The sequence below is a fragment of the Bactrocera dorsalis genome, chromosome 2 (assembly GCF_023373825.1).
Source record: "Bactrocera dorsalis isolate Fly_Bdor chromosome 2, ASM2337382v1, whole genome shotgun sequence".
NCBI lineage: Eukaryota > Metazoa > Arthropoda > Insecta > Diptera > Tephritidae > Bactrocera > Bactrocera dorsalis.
Window position 1 is genome coordinate 76,899,403 of NC_064304.1, and position 20,549 is coordinate 76,919,951.

The following is a 20,549-nucleotide window of genomic DNA, read 5'->3' on the forward strand; positions in this document are numbered from 1 at the left end:
CACACGACTACGGATATTCTTAGGACAAAAAAAGCAGTTAACTACCTGGGCGTAAGACTGGACCCCAGACTAACCTTCTGGGTACAAATCCAGCACGCCGCAGGAAAGGCAGCAAAGATCACTTCTCAACTGAGCCGACTAATGGCCAACATAGGAGGCCCTAGCCAAGAAAAAAGAAAACTCCTAATGTCGACAACAATCAGCGTTTTATTATACGGAGCTGAGATATGGGCAGACACGCTCAAAAAGGAAAACCGGCGTAAGGTAGCGGCCAGAGTGCACCGCACTGCAGCCCTCAGAGTTGCATCAGCCTACCGAACAGTGTCCGGCGAGGCAATTTTAGTTATAAGAGGAAATGCCCCAATTGACCTTCTAGCATACGAAAGAAAAAAGCTGTGGGAGCTAAAGCAGTCATCCGATAACAACAAGAGAGCAATTGAACAAATAAAGAAAGAAACAATAATAACATGGCAACAGAGATGGGACACCGAAAGTCGCGGCAGATGGACGGCCAGGCTTATAAAAGATCTAGACTCATGGACAGGGCGAAAATTCGGAGAGGTAGATTTTTACACAACCCAGCTGTTATCAAAAGTACCTCCACAGAATGGGAAAAGTCGAAGAGCCGTCATGCCCATACAACGACGCGACAGAAGACGACGCTGAACACACGTTCTTCGAATGTGTGCACTGGCAAAGAGAACGCACCGCCGTAGAGAACCTGGTTGGCCCAATAAACGCGGACAATGTAGTCAGCGTCATGTTGGAGAGTGAAGCAAACTGGGGGATTATCAAGAAATTCGCTGCACTCTTGCTACGCAGAAAAAAGAGGGACCTGGACGCAGGTGCGCAGATGTAAATCTCTCAATGAGAAAAATGGAACGCCACCCTGAAGTAATGCAAAAGCGGTTCCAGGGTGGGCGACGGTTCCTTAGAGGGGGGGTTTTTAGTGACCTGCAAGTGGCACATACCGCTGCTGTGACGACAGCACCGATGATGCGGAAGGCATTTCCCACCCCCTCACCCGCAAAAAAAAAAAAAAAAATATTCCTCGCGAATACCGCATCAATACTCGTACCTCCTTTTGTCGTAGGATCATTTCTTCCATTCATCATTTCTAATGAAATTTTCTCTCTGAGGAATGACAGTAATGGTTCAGCTTCTGGCAATGAGAAATTTACATTGAAATCTCCCGCAAGGAGTACCGGTTGTTCGCTATACTGGTTCTCCGATAATATCTGCAAAAACTTGCGAACCTGTAGTTGACAACGATAATAAAGCTTTACCGATGAACAATTTTATATCTCTCATCAATGAATTTGGTGATATATAAATGGCAATTAAATTCAATTTTTTACTACTATGATTATCGCTAGGGTTCGCATTCTACCGCACACAAATTGCCAATTCTTGTTGATGTTGATATCGTCACATCGGCATCACTCGCGTACGAAGCCTTTATATCTAAATGACGAGTGAGAATATGACATTTGTCTTGCTCATTGTGATAAATAGCATCGCTTGAATTTCTTTTTTCATTTCGTTGAAATCTTTCAACGACATCAAAATTTGGCACGGATGCCGGAGGCTCGTTATCGTTCATAAATGTTTCTGATAACATCAAGATGTTTTGACTGTTTAAACACTCTATCTGGGAAATCATCAACATGAGCACGAAGACTTTGACAATTGAATGATATTGTTGATAAAGATTTTTTTGTGCTAAGAAACTCGAATCTTTTTCTAAGGTAATAATTGGATTTTGACGTAATTTTATCATTTCATCTCGCAAAGCCCGACATGACCTGTCATTGCTTCCATTGTCATGATAAAATTTTTTCTGTTTGTTCACTGGGATAATGTAAACTCCTTTAATGGCAACAGCTCTTGACATTGAGATTGAACTTTTTCATAATAGTAAACAATTTCATTGACAGTTCCTCCTTTCAACTTGTGAATTGTCAACCCACAAGACCGACCACATAAATGATCCTGTAAAGTATAGTCTTCTTAACTTTTCAACGGCCAACGCAGAGTATTTAACCAAAAGTCACACAAAAAATTCGCAGAAATGAAAGACAAACGATAGAAAAATAATGCGCAAGCATACAAACATACATAAGCGTACTGTACTTATTGACTGCATTATCTTTGTGTAAAACCTCGGAATTTATTCATTGAAATCACCACTCAGAAGTCGTTTTATCCGTTGTAAGTGAGCGATTTTCGAAGAAACATCATTTCTAATATGCCACAAAACAAAATTAGAAATGAAGTCCATAAACCTCACGCTGCGAGATAAAACGATATACCTCGTCATCGCAGGTCGATTTCCAGAAAAAAAATGTAAATGAAGACTAACTACAGAAATGATCCCGTGAAGTATAGTCTTACTTTTTCAAAGGCCAACGCAGAGTATTTCAACCAAAAGTCACACAAAATAGTTGAGAATTTGCAGAAATGAAACACAAACGAAAGAAAAAGAAGTATAACTTCAATAATGCACAAGCATGCAAACATGTATATGCGCACACATGTAAATATGTCACCAACCAAAAATTGAAACATTGTTCTAAAAAAACAACAATAGCATAAGCATGGCAACATTGAATTGTTGGTAGAAAATCCGAGTTGTGCCGAAAGAAACGATCGCCGATTGTCACCGCTTCCCTTGCTACTCGAACATCTTTGCAGACAAGGTTGCGCAATATGAATCTATCGCAACCTTTTCCGAACTCGTATAAGAAGTATAACGTCAATAAAATTGAGAAAAATAAAATTTGGAATAACTTAGTAACGAAATACAAAGAAATAGATAAAAGTACTGCATTAGAAATAAATTCGAAGAAATGTTCTGCTTGCCTGTCGCATATGTTAACTGTATGAAGAACGAACGCAAAATGGATTTGAGTGTCGCGTATGGGCAAACGAATTCACACTGATCGAAAGCACATGTGTGCCCGTGTATGGCCTCTATAATAGCGGGATTCTGTAACCAGTCTCTAGTCTCTATTTGAGACATTTTGAGGCAAAGTCTCAATTTGAGACTAGTTACTATTCACTAAACAGTCTCTAGCGTTAGTCTCAAAATATTGAGACTTGGTAGTTAGCAGGTCACAAAACTAAAAAGAGCTCTTGTCTGCCATTTTGAATATACTGAATAGAGATCATCATAGATGTTAATCGATTGTCGTTTCTTTATATTTTGTAAGCAACTCAAACATGAAAAGATGAAAAATAAATCAATTTTACATAAATTTCGTAAATATTATGAAGCAAAGTCAACATATATTTCTATTTTTATTGATAATTATGTTTTTTGACTATGCTATAGGGAATTTAATATTTGTTGTCGACATATTTATTTTCATTCAAGTGTAAAAAAATCTCTGAATAATGAAATGTAATAGATTTTGTGACTGTCACTTACAGAATACATAATCATCTCAAGTCTCAAAAATTGTCTCTAACTCAAAATCTCAAATTTAGAGACTTGAGACTATCTCACGTTACAGAATCGCACGGTAAGTGACAATCACAACATCTATTACATTTCATTATTCAGAGATGTTATTACACTCGAATGAAAATAAATATGTCGATAACAAATATTAAATTTTCTATAACACAGTCAAAAAACTTAATTATCAATAAAAATAAAAATATGTGTTGACTTTGTTTAATGTTATTTACGAAATTTATGTAAAATATATTGTTGCGAATTTACTCCTTGCTAGTTTACTTTACTAGGTTCGTATCTCTGGATTGACAAATAAAACCAAAAGCCGTTTAATTCACTTCAACAAAATCTCTTTATTTTACAACTCGTCTACACTATAGCAGTTTACTCTTAGCACTGGTCGATTACGTTGGCGCTGCCACGGCTTATATAGCCACGCACTCCGCGCTGATGCCGAAGCGTCCTTCTAGAATGTTGCGTCTGGCAATTATAAGAACATAATGCTATACGGTGCCAAATGCAGCTATTGTTTAGAAAAGCAGACAGCCGCGGCGCCAGACGCAGCAATTGTTAAATAGGCAAGCAGACAGCCGCGGCGCCTGCCCTTCACTTAAGCCTAATCGTCCCGATTAGGCACAAATCCTCTTGAACCAAATGGGGCGAACCTCTCCAAATGTTCTACTTTCATTTTACATCGTGCTTTTCCATTTCTTTGTATGCGGTATACCACGTCATTAAGTCGTTTCATCACCATATAGGGCCCTTCCCAGGCTGTCTGCAATTTCGGGGATTCGAAGTGGATTGTACAACAGGACCAGATCACCTTCTTCAAAACCTTTTGAATTTGCCGCTTGATCAAACCGGTCCTTCATCTTATTGCTCATCAGATGCGTGTGCTGTCTTACCATTAGATGCAATTCATTCATTTTTTCCTTTAAGGCAGAACAATAATCTCCATCATTTCTTACAGCTGCAGGATTCGTTCCAAACTTAAGATCAGCAGGGAGTCGCAGATCAGATCCGAAAATAATCTTTGCTGGCGTGTAACCAGTTGTCTCGTGCTTCGCTGAACGATACGCCAGCAGGAACATCTGGATGCACTTGTCCCAATTCCGTTGATCTTTATCAACGATTTTCCGCAGATGTTCTTCGAGCGTTCGATTGAATCTCTCTACCATCCCATCTGATTGTGGATGTAACGCTGTTGTCCGTGTCTTGTGGATGCCCAATAATGTACAGACTTCTTCGAAAATGGAAGGCTTGAAATTTCTGCCTTGATCTGAGTGTAATTCGACGGGCACTCCGAACCTTGTTATCCAATTTTCTACAAACGCTTCGGCTACTGTCTTCGCTTCTTGGTTTGGTAAGGGATATACTTCTGGCCATTTACTGAAATAGTCCATGACGACCAGTAGATATTTGTTTCCGGACGTACTGGTTGGGAACGGACCTGCAACATCCATTGCGACTCGTTCAAATGGTGATCCCACGTTGTAATGTTGCAGCCTACCGCGACTTTTGGCTTTAGGACCTTTAGCTGCCATGCACTCTACGCAGTTACTTATCCATTCTGCTATGGAATCTCGACAACCGATCCAGTAGAACCGTTGTTTAATCTTCTCTATAGTTTTTGTAATTCCAAGGTGCCCTCTACTAGGTCTATTGTGATATTCTTTCAATACTTTCGGGATCATGGACTTCGGTACTATGATCAGTAGACGAGACTGTTTGCCATCTTCGCTTTCCCAGGTACGATGAAGATATCCATTAACGAGGTTTATGCTGTTCCATTGGGCCCAATATGCTTTTGCCGTTGGACTCTCGCTACTTATCTGTTCCTTTGGTGGTCGTACCCCATTTTCTTTGGCCATTATCAGCTTTGCAAGATCAGGGTCCTCCAGCTGATTGATTCTGATGCGGTGAGGAGTCCAATCATCTTCAGGTTCTATATTCAGTAATCGCACGTCGATTATACCTTCTTTTCCTTCTGATTTGGAGCAATGTTTACATTCCAGTGGACAAGGGCGACGCGATAATGCATCCGCATTTTTGTGGTGAATCCTCTTTCGGTGTCTGTCTGTTGGTTGATTCCCTTTTGATGGGTTTTCTTTTATATTGCAATTTCGGGCAAAGTGAGCCGCTTTTCCACAGTTGAAACATCTGTCTGTTGTATTTACTCGCCGTGCAGCAATTGTCTTCAGAGTCTTCAATATTTCTTCCATCAGCGCCGGTTGTTCCATTTCAACTCTTTGTACTTTGTGTGCTGGTTTACTTAGTAGAGAAGCTGTTTCCTGTGTGAGGGCGTGCGAAACCGTTTCAGCAAACGTTGTTTTTGGCAATGCATATGTGGCGCGTTTGGTGTCCACATCACGAATTTCATTTATGAAACTTTGAATTTTTACCCTCTCAATGTAATCCACAGATGCATCTGCATTTGCCAAATGAACCAGTCGTATTATTTCAGTTGCGAACTCTTGCAATGACTCGTTCAATTTCTGACCCCTATTTTGCAGTTCGATCTGGTATATTTGTTTCCGGTGCTCACTGCCATATCGTCTTTCTATCGCACTCATCAATGCCTCATAGTTGTCCCGTTCACAATCTGGAATAGTCTGAAGGATTTCTGCTGCAGGTCCTTTCAATGATACAAACAAGGACGCTACTTTGTCCGCTGCATTCCAGTTATTGGCCATTGCTGTCTTTTCAAATTGAAGTTTGAAAATTTAAAATGGAATACTTCCATCGAATGCGGGTGCCTTCAATCTTGGGTTATTTGTTGATGGTGCAGGGCCATGCAGTTGCAGTTCTCGCATACGATTACTTAATTGAAGAACTTCTGATTTTAAATTTTCTTTTTCATTTTTTAACGTGCTTAATTCCTCTTCAAATTTTGAAAATTTCTCTTGCATTTGTTTTTGTACTTGTGTAGTATTTTCTGTAATCTGTTGTACCAAACGCTTTTCTAACTGCGTATTATTTTCAGTCATTTGTTGTGTGAGGCAAGACTTCAACTGCGATGTATTTTCAGCTATTTGCTGTGCCAGACGATTCTCTGTTTGCATTGCATTTTCTGCTATTTGCTTAATAGCCACTCACAGCATGTTCGTGTCTACACTTGATGATGTTCGTTGTTCTTCTACTTTTTCTTCTACCTTTGTAGAAGTTTCTGGCCCATCAAATTCGAACTTGTCCACATTAATTCCATCCGCTTCCATTGCTTCACGTAATCGTGCCTGCAGATCCGCCTTTTGCCCGCTTATCGGCAAATTACGCTTCTCCAGTTCCTTTTTTAATTGCTGAATTCTCAATTCTCCGAATTTAACCATCTTGAATTTGGATTATTTGACAATCCCACTTCTGACACCAATTGTTACGAATTTACTCCTTGCTAGTTTACTTTACTAGGTTCGTATCTCTGGATTGACAAATAAAACCAAAAGCCGTTTAATTCACTTCAACAAAATCTCTTTATTTTACAACTCGTCTACACTATAGCAGTTTACTCTTAGCACTGGTCGATTACGTTGGCGCTGCCACGGCTTATATAGCCACGCACTCCTCGCTGATGCCGACATGTCCTTCTAGAATGTTGCGTCTGGCAATTATAAGAACATAATGCTATACGGTGCCAAATGCAGCTATTGTTTAGAGAAGCAGACAGCCGCGGCGCCAGATGTCTACAACAAGACAAACACACGTAATGCTATTCCATATACATACAGCTATTGTTCATAATAAGGGATGCATATAGCAATACAAATACAACTTAATACTACTTTTGTAACAATATTTATTCTTAACCTTTTCGTGTTTGAGTTGTTTAAAAAATATAAAAAAACAACAATCGATTAATATCTATGATGATCTCTATTCAGTATATTCAAAATGGCAAATAACTAGTTCTTTTTTAGTTTTGTAACCTGCTAACTATCAGGTCTCAAATTTGAGGCAATGTTTTGAGACTAACGCTAGAGACTGTTTAGTGAATAGTAACTAGTCACAAATTGAGATTTTACCTCAAAATCCCGCTATACAGAATCCCGCTATACGAGTGTGTGGATGTTGGTATGAGTGTATGGGTATACAGTCCCGGTAATTTCACCAGAAGACTAATTTCATCATTATACATAGTAATATTGCATCAGCCTTTAATTGTGCTGTGATTGGTTGTCTGCGTGTTGTCACTTTAAGGAGCACCGTTTTAGCGGGGCGACAGCGAAGTGTAGCTGTCACCGAGTATGGTTCGGTGGTAAGCACAAAAACAACAAAGAACGACGCAAAGTCAGTTGTGTATGATCTTCAGAAAGATGTAACCGAAACTCACTGCGCTGCAATGATGTCGAGAGATAATAATTTTGCTCCAACATATACAATTAATTTTGCGTGTCGAGATGCCCTGTTAAGTAAACAGCTGCAAACGAAACCATTGGTTATCGGAAAGTATAAAAGAACAGCTGGTACGATGAGGAGTGCCATGTTGCAGTGGAGAGAAAATGCACCACAAAACGTGGGGGATGGGATAGATGCCGAGAGCTTAAGAGATAGGCCGAAATGGGTGAGTATGAAAATCGTGACAAGCTGGCCGACAGGGATGATGGTCGAAAATTCTATGAAAAAATGCGGCCACTAACAGAAGGTTTCAAGACTGGGCCATACTCTTTTAGAACACTACGAGGTGATCTAGTGACTGATGCCCAGGACATACGAAAATTATAGAGGGAACACTTCTCCAGCCTGCTGAATGGCAGTGAAAGTATAACACCAGGGGATGGTAAACTCAATTATTCCCCAATCGATGACGATGGAGCGAACGTCCAATTGCCTAACCATGAAGAAGTTCAAATAGCAATTACACGTCTGAAAATCAACGAAGAGGCCGATGGATTGCTTGCGTAGCTAATCAAATACGGCGGCGAAGAAATGATAAGAAGCGTGCTCAGCTTCTCTTTATGGACGAAACCATCGACGATTGGATTTTCAGTGTTGTTTAAATAATAACACAAGAGATAGATTCCGTTTCACTCAGCAAATAGTACTCAGCTCTTGGTGCTCAGAGCTGCTTTATTTATAGATTTCCTTATCCTAATTCATATACATACACATATCTTAATACTAATCTACTGTACATAACAACAGTAATTTCTAATTGTGTTGTAATTAAGTTATGTCTTTTTAATAACTTAATTACAACACAATTAATTCTTTTCTGTTTATTGGTTTAGGATCATTCGTGTACATAGACAGTACAATATTTGTATTGCAAACATTAACCGGGCGATTCTGTACTGTGATACAAGTCTCTAAATTTGAGATTTTAAGTTAGAGACATTTTTTGAGACTTAAGACGATTTTGCAATTCTGTAAGTGACAGTCTCAAAATCTATTACATTTCATCATTCAGAGATGTTTTTACACTCGAATGAAAATAACACTATCAAAAAACTTAATTATCAATAAAAATATGTGTTGACTTTGTTTAATATTATTTACGAAATTTATGTAAAATATATTTATTCTTAACCTTTTCGTGTTTGAGTTGCTTAAAAAATATAAAAAAACAACAATCGATTAATATCTATCATGATCTCTATTCAGTATATTCGAAATGGCAAAGAATTCTTTTTAGTTTTGTAACCTGCTAACTATCAGGCAGAGAACGTACAATATAGAGAAGGTTCAATTGCGGACAGGCGTGTGAATTGTCAAAAGCTAACAAAATCCTATTAGTGGATTTCACCACTTTTGGCTCGGAAGGAGAAATTTTAACAGAGATGAGTGAACAGAGCTAAGTATTGAATGAAAATTATGCTCAGAAATATACATTGCTTTTACAGACGCATGTTATCCTTTTTGCTTATATTTTTATCCGTTTACATGCTATCATATCAATTGATATGAATATGATTTTGCGAATTTTTGTTTCATGCAAAATTGATAAATTTTTATTAAATTATGCTATTTTCAAGGTAATATTTGTAGTAAATGTCCAAATAAAAGCTACTTTTTAAATATTCCATATCTTTGATAATATAATATAATTTCATACATATATGTATGTATGTATGTATGTACATGTATTATGTAAAAGTCTTTCTTAGATAACATTGGGAATTCCGAATCCTTATATGGTTCGTGAATATTTGGAATTGCTGGATTTTCAATTTCTCTTATTCGCCCCGTCACTACCAAGTTTCCCGACTCGGTAATCTATAAAAAATAAAATGGGATAAATAAGAAGTAAGTTGGGCTAAGTTCGGATGTAACCGAACATTTTATACTCCATCAAAGCCGGCCCAAATTATCAAGTGTTCGAAAGCTTAATATAAAAAAGTGTTACGAAAGAAGTAAATCAATCACAGAAAACGAATAGAGTACAATCATATTTGGTGTCTTTAAATTTATAGTAGTATAGTCCTAAGAGTCTAAGGCTTAATGTTCGACATATTGAAATCAAGCTAATTAACTGAAATGAAATACATATGTACGCTCTGCCCAGAAAGTATCGACCATTCTTCATTTAAAACTACCGCTTACATGGAAGACAGGTAAATTTGTTTTCCTAGGTTTGTACAACTGTTCGTAATTATGATGACATAGACAGCTTCTGTAAACACCCTGGTTGACAGATCGCAATGGTTTTGGCGTCATAATTAAGGACAGTTGTACCAACCTATAAAAAAAACCCAGTCTTTCATATAAGCGGGAGATGAGAGGGGGAAATGAAGAATTCCCGATACTTTCTTGACAGGGTGTATATGTATTGTAAAATCAAACAAAGAGGATAAATTTAATATTTTGTTAAAATATTTTATTAATATATGAAACTATTTGATCATTTTAACCATTCAAGGTCAGATAGAAAGTCTGTATGGATAAAAGATATTATATTGAGAACATTGCATAAATAGGGTTATGGAAAAATCTGGATCGACTTTTGCCATTGTTCAAATGTACTTGAGAACATGTTTCCAAGCAATTTTATGATGACAGCTCTCATGCAGAGCAACAATTTGTCACAAAGTCTTTTAAAATAACGCAATGTATTATTTTATTATTCTTCTAATGGTCGAATCACTTCTTAAACTGGATTTTGGGATAGATTTTCGCTCTTTCAGCGATTTTCATCTAAATTTTTTTTCACGAACAATTTACTTGGTCTATTTCTTTTATCAAACAAAAATCGCCAAGCTTAGCAGCTGTTACAGACTTAGGCTCTTCAAACAAGCGAAATTTTTAATTTTAAAGTTAACATCACATTTTCTAAACACACTCCGGGTAACACTCCTACCGTTAATATTGAAGTCCATGGACCTATTTTTCTGTGTGAATTACATCTAAAATAGTCAGAAATCGTTAAATGATTGACATATTTTGAGACTCGATATCATATTGTCCTCAACATGCCCCTTTCTTTTACCAAAATATCAGACAAATATATCAGGTATAAAGTGAACTGGAATGTCGTAAGTCACTATATTTGACATATCAGGCATAGAGAAATCTCAATTCTAGCATATCTATATATTCCATCATTAAATGTAGTATATACATAGGAATTGGGATATTTCGCTGCCTAATTTCAGACATTTTCGGAAATGTAATATCTATTTAAGATCTAAGATCACCGTGTTCGGTATCTGGGGACATGTAAAGTGGTGAGCGATTTGGATAACTTTCTATGTGGGATGACATATCATAGAAGCACTATTTGTGCAACATTTTTATTACGATACGATTGTCTTATATGGATTAGAAAATATTGATATGTGGGAAGCGGGAGTGGTTGTTGTTCGATTTTGCCCATTTCTGAGTGTAACCGGTACCGTTTCCATCCCAGGTGTAAAATTTAATGTCTCCGAAGCATTTATTTAGTGATATATAAATCTTTTAATTGATTTAAACATGAATGTTATATCGGTAGTGGGCGTGGTTATTTTCTGATCTTACTATTTTCACACTCTGTACAGAGATGCTAATAAAACTTGTCGCCAGATATAACAGGAATACTTTCTGGAATATGTACGTTAAACATATTATAAGGCAAGAACCATTTTTTTTATTTTTAAACCACAAAAACTCATTTATACTGTGATTTCCATATGGTGCGAGGAAAAAAAGTAAATACTATTGTATACATATGTCAGCCATGCTCTGTATTTAATTCTCACGCAGCAACGAAGGGATTCGAATAATTGAATTTGCCGGTTACAGAAATCAAATAATTTTTTTATATGATTTCGAAACGAAATGAATTGTTATGAAAACCGAATTCACATATGTAAATGTAATTAAAAACGGAAAATTTATATCGAGTGATTTCTTCTCTGCGTACATGACAATAAGAGATATCTAGGCGGCGGAATGTTGGAGGGATAGTTTGATTATATTAACTTTAGCTTCAGGATGATACCAAATCATTAAATTATTTCTCAAGCAGAACTAGCTGCAATTATGGTAGCAGAAGATGTTTTACTTTGAAGCCTCCAGCCTCTTTTAAAAAGGTTAGCATTCCTTCGGACAGTAGAGCGGCAATACCAGCTTTGAGCTCGCTCACTGTGCACTCCAAATTAGTTAAAAAGTGTTTGCCTTCACTCTCAATAGCATAATTATATTTTATTTTTAGACTCTGTAAAGCCGATGAACTCCTATCAATGGGCATTCTTATTCCAATCTAATCAGAGTCCTTGCGCCGCAGGCCTGGTGCATTTCAGCACGGGCTCTGGAGACCTTGTGAAAGTTAAGAAAGCGTTGGTTAACAACCATTACCGTGGAAAATTTATATTTAAAAAGTCAATGCAAGTTTTTAAACATCAGATTAGCAACTTCAAATGAATTTGAAAGGCCTTGTTCTAATTTTCTGCAACGCGAAATCATTGTTTTGGAAAAATTAAATCCTTTGAAAAGTAAAACATTTTCAAACGGCAAACAAATGTAATTTGTTTCAAACAGCTGTTTCAATGTGGAATAGAACGCTTCGAAATAAGCAAAATCATTCGGTTTGCAAAATTGAAATCACTCGGTTTGGTAAAAAAACGAAACAACATTTCATTCGGTTTCTGGAACACACCTATATATTTATATATATGAGCAATACTATGTATCAAAATATCATTAAACCTACCTCGAATTGCCCTGTTCCATAGTGAATCATTACATTCAGTTCCACACTTCCATTCAAAGTCATATTTGTCGCACGTATGAATCGTACGTCCTCGAACTCAATCGGAACATCCATGTAGCTTGGACCATGATACATCAAAGAGAATGTTTCCCAAACATATTGAAGGTAGCATGTAGCCGGAATTAGTATTTTCCCATCAATAACATGCCCGCTCATAAATTCCTCATTATCGCTACTTAAGTTTATTTTAAATAAGCGTTCTCCACTCGATTTAGTTTTCATGTTCTCATATTTCGTCACAAACCAGTCTTCACTATGATCCCAGCGAATTAATGAGCTGATTCCAGGAGTACCCTTCGATACTGGGAATTCAATTTTCGAATATAAATTTTCTACCGGGAACGTTACGCCACTGCTAAACAATCTAGAAGCAAATATTTAATAAAATATTATTTATAATTATTTATAATGTATGACTTTAGCATGCGAACTAAATATGTGTGTAATAGGTTTCTTTAAAAAAATGCACAAATATTTTTGCTTGAAATTTGTATAAATACAATTCTTTTTACGGCCTGAGATTAAAAAAACGTTAAGTCAACAACAAGAGTACTTACTTTCCTAATGCCGTGAGGAAAAACAAGGTATTATTGCTGTTGTTCCGTTGTGTGAGCGGAATATGAATACCATTGGGCATTGAACGTTTGAGTATTGCTTGGAGTAATCCGTGGGGTGCAATTTCAATAGTTAAAGAATTTTTGGGTAGCATTTCAAATGTTTCTTCAAATAATACGCTATTCAGAAGATTGTTGGTGTGATACTCTGCTGAACATAGATTACGTCCAAATTGCTCCCAATCTTCTTTAGGTACACTTGTACTCAACCATTTTGAACTTCTTGGTTTTGGATCTGGTATGATTTGTTGCAAATATTTAAAAAAATCAGGACCCATATGAGCTATATAACGAGAATGATAAGCAATATTTGAACAAGGTACTTCTTTCTTTCTTTTTGCATTTCAGGTGACGATATGTATGTATATAAATATATAACTTAAAAAACATTATTATAATTATATTATTTAAATATTTAAGTATTAATACAAATATGACTTAATTAAACATTTCAATAGATTTAATGGAATTCATCATTAAATGGGTCAAATTGCACTTGCATACATATGTATATACATATATACATATGAGCTTTGTTATCAAATATATGGAGAATATCCATAAATTATATCCATAGTCGCTTGCGCATGGTAAATATGCGAATCTGTAAGCGTGTATTGAAATTAGCATCACTTTTCTCATTTAACACTGAAAATGCTCAATTCTGCTATTTTCGACGCTCCTGTTAAATATTGGTGAAATCCACTAATAGAAAAGAGGTACTCTTCCAAAAAATGAAATATCGTAAAACGGTGCTGCCCGTGAACCTTCTAACGTTACGTATGTATGCATGCTCCTTATGATACTCCCAACAATAGCATTGTGATATTTTCATGCTTCATGTTAGCTTACAACCAGAGGATCGCTTGTGTGTGATACATATGCAATACATACATATGTATGAATGTATGTTTTTGCGTTTTGCCGTCGGCAATTCAATATTGACATGTAAACATAATTATGATATGAGTATAATTTTATATGAATGCATAGTACTATTTACAGTCAATTTGGACTTGAATATTTAATAATTTTATTTGATTTTTACATAATATACTATACTAATAAATATTTTTGTATTATTTCTTAGTAATAGAAATTGAATTTATCACAACAATATATGTATATGTACATAAATACATCGTCTATCATATTAATCTTATTATCTGCTCATATGATTGCATGTATACGCATGTGCGCGTTCAGAAATTCATATCATGATTTTATCACTTATCAATAATAACATGTGCGCGCTGCTCATATGTACATACATAAATATGTGCGTATGATATTGGCACACATACAACATATGTACATACTTACATACAGTATACTCTCGAAAAGTAAATTCTCAGAAAGTAAATAATCGCGGAAAAGTAAATCACCTTTAAAATTACACATGCTCCTCGAAAAAGTAAATTTTTTAATTTACTTTTCAGAGAATGTGATAAAAAATTCGAAACGAAGCAAGCAGCGTTTTTTACGATGTTGCAAAAACACTTACTCTCTTGTTTATCGCGTCTGTTTAGTGAATAAACTTTGAGATATGTACATATGTAAATGGTCAGAAAATATATTGCAAAAGAAAAAAAACAAAAGAATATTCAAAATTTTTTCTCTTCATAATAAATACATATGTTTTTCATGTACATCCATATGTTTTATTGAAGCAAAAAAATGAATGAATTTTTTAAGTTTAAAAATGCATTTAATATTATAAAAACAGATAATTTATGTATATATTTGGAAAAGTAAATTATTCGAAAAAGTAAATTACCCAAAATACATACCAATCGATTTACTTTTCGGGAGTATACTGTATATGCGTTCACATGTAGATATGTCACCCGCAAAAACTACAAACATTGCTTTACAAAAACAACAATCGTTTGAAATAGCATCAGCAGCGTCACAAGTCAATATGGCAGCCAAATATGTAGTCGCACGCATCTTTCGCATCTCCGTTGTCAAGATCAACCAATGGCCGAAACTGGCGTTTTGTCAAAGAGTCAAGTGCTGAACACATTGAGTGCGACAGACTGTTCTGTCAAATATTAAAATACACACGTTCTTATGGACACAGTTATGTAGTTGTGCAGCTGCCTCAATAACTGTGTCCCTAAGAACGTGTGTATTCTAATATAGGGTGATTTTTTAAGAGCTTGATAACTTTTAAAAAAAAAAAAAACGCATAAAATTTGCAAAATCTCATCGGTTCTTTATTTGAAACGTTAGATTGGTTCATGACATTTACTTTTTGAAGATAATTTCATTTAAATGTTGACCGCGGCTGCGTCTTAGGTGGTCCATTCGGAAAGTACAATTTTGGGCAACTTTTTCGAGCATTTCGGCCGGAATAGCCCGAATTTCTTCGGAAATGTTGTCTTCCAAAGCTGGAATAGTTGCTGGCTTATTTCTGTAGACTTTAGACTTGACGTAGCCCCACAAAAAATAGTCTAAAGGCGTTAAATCGCATGATCTTGGTGGCCAACTTACGGGTCCATTTCTTGAGATGAATTGTTGTCCGAAGTTTTCCCTCAAAATGGCCATAGAATCGCGAGCTGTGTGGCATGTAGCGCCATCTTGTTGAAACCACATGTCAACCAAGTTCAGTTCTTCCATTTTTGGCAACAAAAAGTTTGTTAGCATCGAACGATAGCGATCGCCATTCACCGTAACGTTGCGTCCAACAACATCTTTGAAAAAATACGGTCCAATGATTCCACCAGCGTACAAACCACACCAAACAGTGCATTTTTCGGGATGCATGGGCAGTTCTTGAACGGCTTCTGGTTGCTCTTCACCCCAAATGCGGCAATTTTGCTTATTTACGTAGCCATTCAACCAGAAATGAACACTGATTTTGGTAATAAAATTCAATGATTTGCAAGCGTTGCTCGTTAGTAAGTCTATTCATGATGAAATGTCAAAGCATACTGAGCATCTTTCTCTTTGACACCATGTCTGAAATCCCACGTGATCTGTCAAATACTAATGCATGAAAATCCTAACCTCAAAAAAATCACCCGTTATTTGACAGAACAGTCTGTCGCACTCAATGTGTTCAGCACTTGTGTGATGATAGAAAATCCAAGCTGTGCCGAAAAAAATAAACGAATGACCGCTTCCCTTGCCGCTGTAACAGCTTCGCCTACAAACTAGCGTAAATATGTATGCATATGTATGAGCTTGCATACATATCGACGCAGATTTTTGCGAGTCACGGAATAATATTTTAGACAAATATTATAAATCGACAACTCCTATGTTGCCACTTTTCTCACTTCTTTCTGTGAAGAATCATCAGAAAGTTGTTCAATTTATGATTTTCAGCTTTTGCCATCGTCGCGAAAAGACGCTTGTCGGCAAAGGCATGCTCGGGGAGATGTTACGGCGTCTGTTTATATGAATGAAGCGAGGTCGCTCGTGGCATATGCGCCTGCGTTATGAATGAAATCGTTTTTGTTGCAAAATTTACTACATTTGGGCTTCGCCAATTCGGCTGCCATATTGACTTGTGATGCTTCTGCTATTTAGACAATTGTTGTTTTTGTATGTTTGTATGCTTGTGCATTATTTGTTCGGAAGTGTATACAAATATACGTACATATAAGTATATATGAATATATGAACATGCAGATCAATGCGCGCACATGTTATTATTGATAAGTGATAAAATCATGATATGAATTTCTGAACGCGCACATGCGTATACATGCAATCATATGAGCAGATAATAAGATTAATATGATAGACGATGTATTTACATATACATATATTGTTGTGATAAATTCAATTTCTATTACTAAGAAATAATACAAAAATATTTATTAGTATAGTATATTATGTAAAAATCAAATAAAATTATTAAATATTCAAGTCCAAATTGACTGTAAATAGTACTATGCATTCATATAAAATTATACTCATATCATAATTATGTTTACATGTCAATATTGAATTGCCGACGGCAAAACGCAAAAGCATACATTCATACATATGTATGTATTGCATATGTATCACACACAAGCGATCCTCTGGTTGAAAGCTAACATGAAGCATGAAAATATCACAATGCTATTGTTGGGAGTATCATAAGGAGCATGCATACATACGTAAATTAGACTTAGAAAAAATCTAACTACTTGTATATAGTATACAAAAGCATACAGGAACTTTTCCGCCAACCAAAAGTCACCGGCATATAAATACACATGTATGTATATTGCCCTGCATTGGTTCTCTTTTATTTACATTTACATGTTATTCTCATAGACTCTAAAAACCCCTCAATCGCTGTTAAATGTGGTGAAACTCGCTCATAATTTGTCTGTGGTGAGACTCTTCCATCTCTGCCGAGTTAGCCAAAAATATTTTTACGTTATTCGCGCCGTGAACCTTCTCTATATTAAACGTTCTCTGTCTATATTATACGTTCTCTGTATCAGGTCTCAAATTTGAGGCAATGTTTTGAGACTAACGCTAGAGACTCTTTAGTGAATAGTAACTAGTCACAAATTGAGACTCTACATCAAAATGTCTCAAATAGAGACTAGAGACTGGTTACAGAATCCCGCTATAAATATTACTATCTGAATTCAGTATACCCGAAATTAACATTAATTACAGGGTTAATTAAAATGGGTATATGTGTGGAGATATTAAGACACCACATTTAATATTAAACGATTATTTATTCGTATTGGAGAGATCTTAAAACACTTGTATCCCTGTTGGCGTCTGTTGTCTGTTAACTCAATGTATGCTGGCTTAAGCATGTCAGTGTAGTCTCGAAAAGCATTTCAGCAGTAGATGCTTTCAGATCTGGTTTGTATGCGGTTCGGAGTCGTAGTAGAACTGACGGTAGCATGTCCGGCTAAGGTGCCTCATTGTTGCACAAGAGAGCCGCCTTGAGTGTGCGGTGCCACCGTTCCACCAGACCATTCGATTGAGGATGATACGGTGTCGTTCTGATACGATGAATGCCCAGTATTCGTGAGAGTAAGGTGAACAGTGCTGATTCGAATTGCAGACCTTGATCAGTGGTGATTGTCAATGGTGTACCGAATTGACAAATCCACTGAGTGTAAAAGCCGTGTGCAACTGTCACTGCTGTCATGTTGTTGAGTGTTATGACGTGTGACCATCTGCTGAAGCGGTCAATGATCGTCAGACAGTAGCGAAGGAGATCCAGGTGGACGTGCTCGAAGCAATTGTCTCAGCATCAAGTTTGGTTGGCATGGTTATGGCATTAATTCTCGAAAGCGCATCAGCTACGATATTTTCTGTGCCCTTAGTATGGAAAATCTGAGTTGAGAACTGTGAGATGTAGTCCAATTGACGTAGTTGGCGACGTGATGCCTTGTCAGCACGTTGAGAAAATGCGTAGATGATTGGCTTGTGGTCGGTGAAGATGCTGAAGTTTCTTCCCTCGAGAATGTGCTTGAAAAACTTGATGGCGGCAAAGATGGCTAGAAGTTCACGATCGTACGTGGAGTATCTGGTCTCTGCTGGACTGAGCTTGCGGGAGAAAAAGGCCAGTGGTTGCCATGAGTCCTTGTGTCGCTGTTCAAGAACGCCCTCAATGGCTGTATCCGAGGCGTCGGATCTCAATGAGAGGATGGCGTTTGGTGGAAAGCCAGGCGCGTGGCTTGTATAACACTTTTCTTGCAGTCTTGCCAGGCTTGATCTGCAGAAGGTGTCCACTGGATTTTAGTGTTGTCCTTCTTCTTGGCATGTTTGAGAAAGTCCGTCAGTGGTGATCAGTGGCCGCTTGAGGGATCGCTCGCCGGTAGTAGTTGACGATCCCCAGGACGGTTTCTGGCATTGTGTAATCGGCGATTGCTTGCGTGCGTTCGGCGGGTGGAGTGTAGCCGTCTTTGTTGATGGTGTACCCCAGGTAGATGACTTCAGACTTGCCAAACTGGCAAGTGAGATGATGTGCACGCAGGACTTCAAAGATGGTGGTGAGATGTCGTAGGTGCTGTTCGTGGGACTGAGAATAGACAGTTAGATCGTCTATGAAGCAGCCCACGAAGTCTAAAAAGTCTGCGTGGCATTGCGTAGTCCGGGTGGCAAACCCAGAAATTCGAAAAGTCCAAAAGGAGTGGTTACAGCTGTTTTGGCAATGTCTGACTTGGCCATGGGTATCTGGTGGTAAGCACTGACTAAGTCGATGGTGGAGAAAACGGGGGAGCCGTGGAGACGCTGGAGAATGTCATCCCCATGAGGGACTGGATATCGATCTGAAACTGTATTTGCGTTTAGTTTTCGATAGTCACCTGTGGTGCGCCATCCACCAGTTTTCTTTGGCACCATATGGATAGGGCTGGTCCATGGGCTGCTCGATGGACGGATCACGCCATGATGTAGCAGGAGGTCAAAGTCATCTTTAGCTATTTGTAGTTTCTCGCCGATAAGACGTCGTGGCGATCAAATACTGGTGGCCCAGTTGTCTCAATGTGATGAGCGACTTGACTGTCAGTGGCTGTGACAGAATTGGTGCTGGAATGAGTTATGTCGATGAATTGGTTGAGTAATTGCAGGTATTTGGCGTCATGTGCACCAGGACAGATTGAGCGATCGATTGTGGAAATGCTGTGTACCGTGGCCTCAGATAGTGTGCCCTGAGTTGTGCATGACGAGGTTGTATCGATAAGACATCGTCCTTTGAGATCTAGAAGCAATGCAAAGTGGACCAGGAAATCTGCACCGAGAATGGCTGACTTAACATCTGCGATTATAAAATACCAATGTACGGCGAAGATTAAAACCAAGGGTGATGACTTTTCGACCGTAGGTTCGGATAACGGTCCCGTTGGCTGCGAAGAGAGTCAGATCATCTTCTTTGAGCGTGTGAGTGATGGCGGACTTGGGCATGAGAGAGATCACTGATCCAGAATCGGCAAGAAATCTCATATTTGTTGTGCGATCATGAATGTGAGGGCGATGCTCTCTGGTTGGTGGTGTGTTAGCCTCTATGCTGTCGCCGGCCGCCTGGATGGTCGACAGCGAAGTTAGTTTTCCGCCGATGAGTCGAAGGTGCAATGACGCTCGCACTTTTTGGCTCTGGACCCATAGAGACGGTAATAATAGCAGAACTTCTTCTTGTCTGAGGCTGGCTCTTCCTTCGATGATGACTGCTGGAAACGGCCAGATGCAGGCTGGGCCGTCTAAAGCCATGTGAAGGCCCTAAGGCAAAAGTTATCTTGGACCCCCTGTGATTTTTTTTTTTAATTTTTTTTTTTTAATAAACAGTTAATAAAGAAAGACATTCAAAAAAAGTTTTTACATT

At 37.7% G+C, this 20,549-nt stretch overlaps 2 protein-coding genes and 1 non-coding gene across 5 annotated transcripts in view; 1 reads left to right on the forward strand and 2 right to left on the reverse strand.

Moving 5' to 3' along the window:
- LOC105231136 (ubiquitin-conjugating enzyme E2 G1) overlaps positions 1 to 20,549 on the forward strand; it is a 539,049-nt gene that overhangs the window by 425,667 nt on the left and 92,833 nt on the right. The window lies entirely within an intron of this gene.
- On the reverse strand, positions 2,186 to 2,392 carry LOC125776943 (small nucleolar RNA U3). The gene has a single exon (XR_007422056.1). It is a non-coding gene; the product is annotated as a small nucleolar RNA U3 (small nucleolar RNA).
- LOC125776683 (fatty acid synthase) lies at positions 9,443 to 13,548 on the reverse strand. Its single transcript, XM_049450205.1, has 3 exons — positions 13,199 to 13,548; positions 12,582 to 13,005; positions 9,443 to 9,667 (listed from the first exon to the last, which is right to left on the reverse strand). The coding sequence occupies exons 1-3, from the start codon at positions 13,531 to 13,533 to the stop codon at positions 9,458 to 9,460; spliced, it is 969 nt and encodes a 322-aa protein (XP_049306162.1). The 5' UTR covers positions 13,534 to 13,548; the 3' UTR covers positions 9,443 to 9,457.

What these genes read in the sequence shown, in the direction of transcription:
- LOC125776683 (XM_049450205.1), bottom strand. Translation starts at nt 13,533, where the DNA reads ATGGGTCCTGATTTTTTTAAATATTTGCAACAAATCATACCAGATCCA. An exon ending in TTCCTCACGGCATTAGGAAA is followed by an intron (nt 13,006 to 13,198) that starts GTAAGTACTCTT and finishes ATTTGCTTCTAG; the next exon opens with ATTGTTTAGCAGTGGCGTAA. An exon ending in ATGGAACAGGGCAATTCGAG is followed by an intron (nt 9,668 to 12,581) that starts GTAGGTTTAATG and finishes TATTTTTTATAG; the next exon opens with ATTACCGAGTCGGGAAACTT.